General features: G+C 51.9%; 1 protein-coding gene across 1 annotated transcript; it reads left to right on the top strand.

The window, feature by feature from the left end:
* The first annotated feature begins 607 nt into the window (after positions 1–607).
* On the top strand, positions 608–5224 carry FAM181B (family with sequence similarity 181 member B). Its single transcript, XM_070425700.1, has 2 exons — positions 608–2532; positions 5202–5224. Exon 1 carries the CDS (start codon positions 930–932, stop codon positions 2214–2216), a length of 1287 nt encoding a protein of 428 aa, XP_070281801.1. The 5' UTR covers positions 608–929; the 3' UTR covers positions 2217–2532; positions 5202–5224.
* Positions 5225–6805: the final 1581 nt, after the last annotated feature.

The following is a 6805-nucleotide window of genomic DNA, read 5'->3' as shown; positions in this document are numbered from 1 at the left end:
CAACCCATATTTTGTTCGAAGATGCTGAGAGTTTTATACACACAGAGCTCTTTCTTAAGCACCAGCTGGCTTAGTGGGAGCAACTCCTTTCTCCCTTGCCTCCTGCTATCTACCACTAATACAAAATGAGCTAAGCCCGGCCTCAATTTACTATACACCAATTGTTACTTCTGACAATCAATGAGTAGAAGAAAGAGCACCCAAGTTGAGAGTCCTGTGGAAACACCAGTTAGAATCTTAGCACCAAGGCTAGAGCTTGAAGAGACACAAGTGTCCTTCCCCCAACTTACAGATGAATAAAACAAGGCCAAGAGAGACCACAAGTTTTGTCTAGGGCTTAGAATGGCTCTGGAGTCAGATTAAACTGGAGATGGCTTTGACCAACTCACTGAAACTCCCCAAGGTTCAGTCTCTTCATTTGTTAGATGGTGATAATCACAAGTACCCCACAGGGCTATTGCTCAAAGATTAAAGGAGGCAAAGAATGGACATCACAGGGCATAAGCAAGTGCCCAGTAGCTGGAGCTGTTGTGGCCAGGGCTGGGAGTGAAACCCAGGTCTTCCGAGGGGCGGTCCCATCCTCACGTCTGGCGGTAGGAACTAGCCAAGAGAAACCCGCGGGGCGAAGGGAAACCAAGGGGTTAAAGCGATGAGCTTGAGAAAGGCCAGAAAATTAGAAAAGCAGACCACCCCACCTCCAGCCAGTTCAGTAAGCCCCTCCCCTCCGCCACTGGGGCGGTCGCCGCGCGCTCCCTGCCTGTGTCCCTCCCTTACAAGATCTAATGAGCTCCCCCGGGAGGCCGAGCAGCGAGCCGGCCGGGAGCTAGGAGGCCGCGCCGGGACGGGATCCGGGATCCGGGCCTGGGCAGCCGGCGGGAACCGGGCGGGGGCGCACCGGCCGCGCTGCGGGCCGCGGGGGAGACGAGGCAATGGCGGTGCAGGCGGCGCTCCTCAGCACGCACCCCTTCGTCCCCTTCGGCTTCGGGGGCTCCCCGGACGGGCTGGGGGGCGCCTTCGGAGCCCTGGACAAGGGCTGCTGTTTCGAGGACGATGAGCCCGGGATGCCGGCGGGCGCACTGCTGGCGGGCACCGAGGGCGGGGACGCGCGCGAGGCCACCCGCGACCTGCTCAGCTTCATCGACTCGGCGTCCAGCAACATCAAGCTGGCCCTGGACAAGCCGGGCAAGTCCAAGCGGAAGGTGAACCACCGCAAGTACCTGCAGAAGCAGATCAAGCGCTGCAGCGGCCTGATGGGCGCCGCGCCCCCCGGCCCGCCCTCCCCGGGCGCCGCCGACACTCCGGCCAAGCGGGTGCTCGGCACCCCCGGCGCGCAGACGGCCGCGGTCCCGGCCCCCGGCAAGGCCGCCCCCCGGCGGGACGCCTCGCAGGCCGCGGCCGCCAGTCTGCAGAGCCAGAGCCTGGCCGCGCTCTTCGACTCGCTGCGCCACCTGCCCGGGGGCGCCGATGCCGCGGGGGGTTCGGGGGCGGCGCCCCTAGCCGGGCTCGTCGGAGCGGGCTCTGGGGGTGCGGGAGGGGATGCCCCCGGCCCTGCGGGGGGCACGGCGGTCCCCGGCGCCCGGAAGGTGCCGCTGCGTGCCCGCAACCTGCCCCCGTCCTTCTTCACCGAGCCGTCCCGGGCGAGCGGCGGCGGGTGCGGCCCGTCGGGGTGCGGCGTGAACCTGTGCGACCTGGAGAAGGGCCCCGAGACCCTGGAGTTCTTCGAGCTGCTGGGGCCCGACTACGGCGCCGGCTCCGAGGCGGGCGTCTTGCTCCCCGCGGAGCCTCTGGATGTGTTCCCCACCGGCGCCACGGTCCTGCGGGGACCCCCCGAGCTGGAGCCCGGCCTCTTCGAGCCGCCGCCGGCGATGGGGGGAAGCCTGCCGTACCCCGAGCCCTGGAGCGCTCCGGCCTGTCCCGCGACCAAGAAGCCGTCCCTGGCGCCCCCCCGCGGCGGCTCGACCTTGACCGAGCCCTTGCGCCTCCTGTACCCCGCCGCGGTGAACTCCCCCGGCGGGGAGGACGGGCCGGGCCCCTTGGCCTCTTTCGGCCCCTTCTTCTCGGACTGCGCCCTGCCCCAGCCGCCGCCGCCGCCGCAGCCCCGCCAGGTGGCCTACGATGTGTGCGCTGGCTACGGGCGCACCGCGTATTCCAGCCTTTGGAGACCCGACGGGCTTTGGGAAGGGGACCCCGGGGAGGAGGGAGCGCCCCGGGACTGATGCGAGGTACCCGCCCTCCCGTGAGAGACTGCTGTGGACTCCAGGTCTCTCCCAAGACGAAAGAACGGTTGGAAAATGCACGTGGAGATGAAACGGGATTAAAAGTTTCATTTAATAAAAGAACACGAAAAAGAGATGAAGAGGAGTTGGGCATTGTTTTAATCACAATCTCAAGTGTTAAAAAAAAAAAAAAGCCATTGGCTTTAACTGGAACAGATGAGCCAAGACAGGGTTTGGGTAATGGGGTGGGGGTGGCAGAAGGGGCAGGAGGTGGCTTCCGTGGCCACCTGTCCCCACTCCAGCTTTCCAGCAAAAGGTCAGTGTATATTAGTGTAATTGCCCCTTCCAAGCAGTGCCCTGGTCCTCTCCCTCTCCTAGGGCACCATGAATTAAATCCTATATTGAAGAGATTGGAGCGGAGGTTTATAGTTATGGATTTGGGATGGCTTCCCCTGTGATCTCTTTACCTCCTTAATGTTATTAAGGACAGGAGGCCAGTGGTCCTCCGCTGACCTCCCTTGTGCTGGTCCTTGAGGGTGAGTCTTTTCTCTGTCACTCTTCCTCTTAAGCTTTTCTCCTCCCTTTTTCGTATCTTTATCTTTCTTTTCCACTCAAATCAGTGTCCTTCTTCTCTTTCCTTCTCTGGCTTCTCATTGCTCTCTCTGATGATTTTGTTTCTCTCAGCTTTTCTTGCAAACCTCTTATATAAGAGGCTTAAGTTGGGCAAGCCTGGGATCCATTTCTCTCCTTTCCTTCTTCCATTCTTCAACACTTTGAGAGGGGCATCCCGGGCAAGTGAGAACCTCTTTGCATCCAGTTTTCCTTATAAGAGAGGGTGAGGATGACACTGTTCCTCCACTTCTCACTTCAGTTTGCTGGGAAGCTCAGAGAGGAAAAACATAACACGCCTCGAAGCTGCTGCAGTGCTTTGCTTGATTGGTTCCGCAGGCTTAGGTGGAAGCCTTTAGAATTCCGAGTCTCTTGCTCTTTTTTGGCCCATCTATTTGCCTGGCGATTGCCTTTTTCTTTATAAACTGTGTGCCCTCCCTCCCTCTCTCCTCCTGCTCCATTACTCCCTCCAGTCCCTTCTCCCTCCCTGTGCTTCCTCACTCCCTCTACCCACACTCTCCCCAGTGGAAGGAATGGTGAAGGGTGTGAAGTTCCCTAAAGAGCAGGTTTGATGAATGGAATCCAAAGGGGCCCCAGAGTGAGGAGGCTGATCTGTTATCTGAGAGAGATTTGGGGAAAGCCAGAAATGTTTTACCCAGCCACGAAGTGTACACACAGCATGATCAGGATGGCGGAGGGGCAGAGGAGGAAAGACTGGGTGGGAAGTGAGCAGCTGGGAGAGGAAAGGGAGAACGCTTCAGCTCTGCAGACCTGAGGATGAAAATGCAAAAAGTGACCAACACTCAGAAAACATAAGATGTTGCCTGTTGATTATGTTGCAAAGGAGAGCTGCCTCTGCTCAAGGCAGCCAAGATAGGATTATGAGAATATCCACCTCTGAGAAAGTCAAAACCTCAATGCTATTGCAGAAGATTTTAAAATCCAGGTCAATGTTTGCACAAATCAAAAGTACCGCAATATTTTCAGAAAGGAATTTTTTTGGGGGGGCTGAGGGGAGGGAAGCAAATGGTTATCAAGCCATGACATACAACTTAAGATGTCATCACTAAATCACTTTCTTTTGAATAAAACATTTCTTAAGAAAGCACCAGAGAGTAATATAGCAATGAGTCTTATTAACGATGAAAAGAACTTTTGTAATGCCAGAAAATAGGTGCCTATAGAATTTCTTCCAAAGTGGTGAAACTGATTAATCCCATTGTGTTAGGCAGAATATTTTTCAACAGTCATTTAATTTATCAGTATTATTTGGCGATGAGTATCATCCAGGATAGAATTGCACAGTAGGAAAACAATAACCTACGACAATTATGAAGGCTATAGTGTCACTGCAATGTTTCTTAATTTCCTCTTCTTCCCTAGTTTACTAAAACAAGGCACCTCTCTCCCAGCATCTTACTTGCCCCGCCTTTCCTTAATAATGAAAGCACTGTGTTTCCATGTGCCAGCACTGAGCTAGCACCAGCTCACTGAGTCTCTTGACTATCCTGTGAGGTAGGTACTATTATTATTCCCATTTGGGAAGTGAGGCTCAGACAGGTTAAATAACTTGCTAAATGGAACTAGTGGGTTCAGGATCCAGATCTCCAAGTGTCTTAACACCACGACTTGCCTGCTACTTGTGAGGCTCTATTGTGTTTTGTTAGTGTATACGGTTCCCAGTCCCCTGCATTATGTACCATAGGGCTTCTCAACCTCACCAGTATTGGCATTTTGGGCAGGACAGTGCTTTACCTTGGGGGTTGTCCAGTGCCTAGTGAAATGTTTAGCAGCATCTCTGGCCTCTACCTGCTAGATACCAATAGCACTCCTCTAGTTGTGACAAAAAAATAAAATAAAATAAAATCTCCATCACCACATGTCCCCTAGAGGTCAAAATCACTGCCAGTTGAGAACCACTATTCTTCTATGCTAGAAGAATATATAAACAGCATTGGTGGGGTGCCTAGAACATTCACATAAATGATCTCATTTAATTCTTACTAAGGCTTGTGGTTAGGTATTGTTAGTATCCTTATTATTATATAGGTAAAAACTAAGAAAGACAAGGGGGGGGGGGCGGCTAAGTTAATCCACTTAGCCACATCTCATCTCTGCTAATTCACCAGCCATGGACCAATTATTTAGATATATTAAAATGCAGTCTTTCCATTGGTCAAATTGGTAACTATCACAAATGGTTATTGTGGGAGTTGGAATAGGGTATGTATAAATTCCCACCAAGAGGGAGAGAGTACTTCTAGTCCCAGGAAGCCAAGGGTCTAAACCACCCTGCTATCCACAATGGCAAGAATGTGTGTTTGGCCCCGATGGAGCCCCCAATTGCCCCATCTCTGATTCTTCTTCTCCCCACAGTGCCTTTCAGTCTGAGCACATGTGTGTCTGACCGTGATACCTACCACAGTACAGTAAGTAGTGCCCATTAATAACAGTCCTGCCAACGGCTCAACATACAGTTACTTCCTCTCTTATGTTATTTTCTACTGCAGCCTATTAGAAAGTATTTGTATATTTTGTTTAGCCACATACTTGCTCATTGACCATTCTTTTTAAGTGCAATGGTAGATATTTTTTCAAGACCAATAATGGGTTGTAATAGGCTTGTAATTGTATCAGATTGGACAGGCAGGGGATCGTAGCCTCATCAATAATTACACTGAATGTTGCATAGTCATAATTCCCCAAATCAGCTGGCCATCCCTTGGTGCCTGGAGTGTGTTTTAGTGTCTTCCTGCATCCTCTAATGGTTGTCCCAAGCCTTTACTCATCCCCTTTCAAGCCTCCACCCTTCCCCTCTCCTCATGCCATGTCCTGACAATATGGAAAACATCTGTTGTAATTGCCCCCCATTTCCCAGCCCCACCTTCACACGTGAGTTCTCTCTATAGGCAAGACCTTCTCCTGCCCTCACAGCTCAGCATCCTGCCCCTCCCACTTTGTGAGGACAAGATGCTGCTCCTTCAATTGTCCTAAGTCTCCTCTATCTCCAGGCTCACCCTCACTTTTCCTCTCATCCTAGAAATAAGGCTTTAGAATGGTTTAAAAATAAGAAAGAGGGGGAATAGAAAGCTGAAAAACTCAACCGTTTCCCCTTTTCTGGATAGTACTCTGTCTTCTCTTTAGAGTCGAGTCTCTCTCAGGAAAAGAATCCACACATTTTGCATCCATCTCACCTGCTATTTAAACTTTCACCATGCTAACTCTTTGGGTGCCCAACTATCCCAGTTTGCCTAGGACTGTCTCAGTTTTACCACTGAAAGTCCCACTGACCAAGAAATACCGCTCAGTCCCAGGCAAAGTGGGACAGTGAGTCACTCCTTTTTATTAAGTCCCCCCTGAGGGCAGGTACTGTTCTGAGGGCAGGGATCTGTGATGGGAAAGATGGACATGGAAACATGCAGGGTCCCTGCCCTGACACAGCTTCTGGTTAGCTTCACGCAACAGCAATAGTGTGTGAGGAAAGTGCAAGAGAGTGGCCATAGGTCTGATGGAAAAGGGAGGGCAGGACAAAACAGGCATTTGCAGAAATTTGATGTGGCCCAAGGTTGGCAAAGGCATGGCAGGACCCACTCCTGTGATCATGTGAGACATTGTTAATTCAACAGGGCACTCTTGCTCTCTGCGCCTGAATTTAGCTCTACTTACTACCATTTGCCCAGGTTAAAGTCTGTTTTCCATCTGATATTTACTTGGTCATTGACCCAGAACTGATCTAATGCTGGGAGGCTGACTCACACTGTTCAAGTTCATAAGTGTAAACCATAAGTCCTCTTGCTAATAGGCAGCAAAACACATAAACCAAAATAACTTGTGCCTGACCAGGAGAATCCCTAGTATCTGCCTACATAGAAGACATGAAAATCAGAACAGCATGCAGGGAGCAGTAGTATAAGTTGTAGGAACATCTCCACAATTTGGGGCCAACTGCAGCTAAGCTTCTTTATGTTTAGTTAATTGCT

The sequence above is a fragment of the Myotis yumanensis genome, unplaced genomic scaffold, assembly GCF_028538775.1.
Source record: "Myotis yumanensis isolate MYYU_CA2020_CCGP unplaced genomic scaffold, mMyoYum1.0.hap1 SCAF_10, whole genome shotgun sequence".
Classification (NCBI taxonomy): domain Eukaryota; kingdom Metazoa; phylum Chordata; class Mammalia; order Chiroptera; family Vespertilionidae; genus Myotis; species Myotis yumanensis.
This window is presented reverse-complemented; position numbering and strand designations above follow the sequence as displayed.

Coding starts and splice junctions, on each gene's coding strand:
- FAM181B (XM_070425700.1), top strand. CDS start 930: ATGGCGGTGCAGGCGGCGCTCCTCAGCACGCACCCCTTCGTCCCCTTC.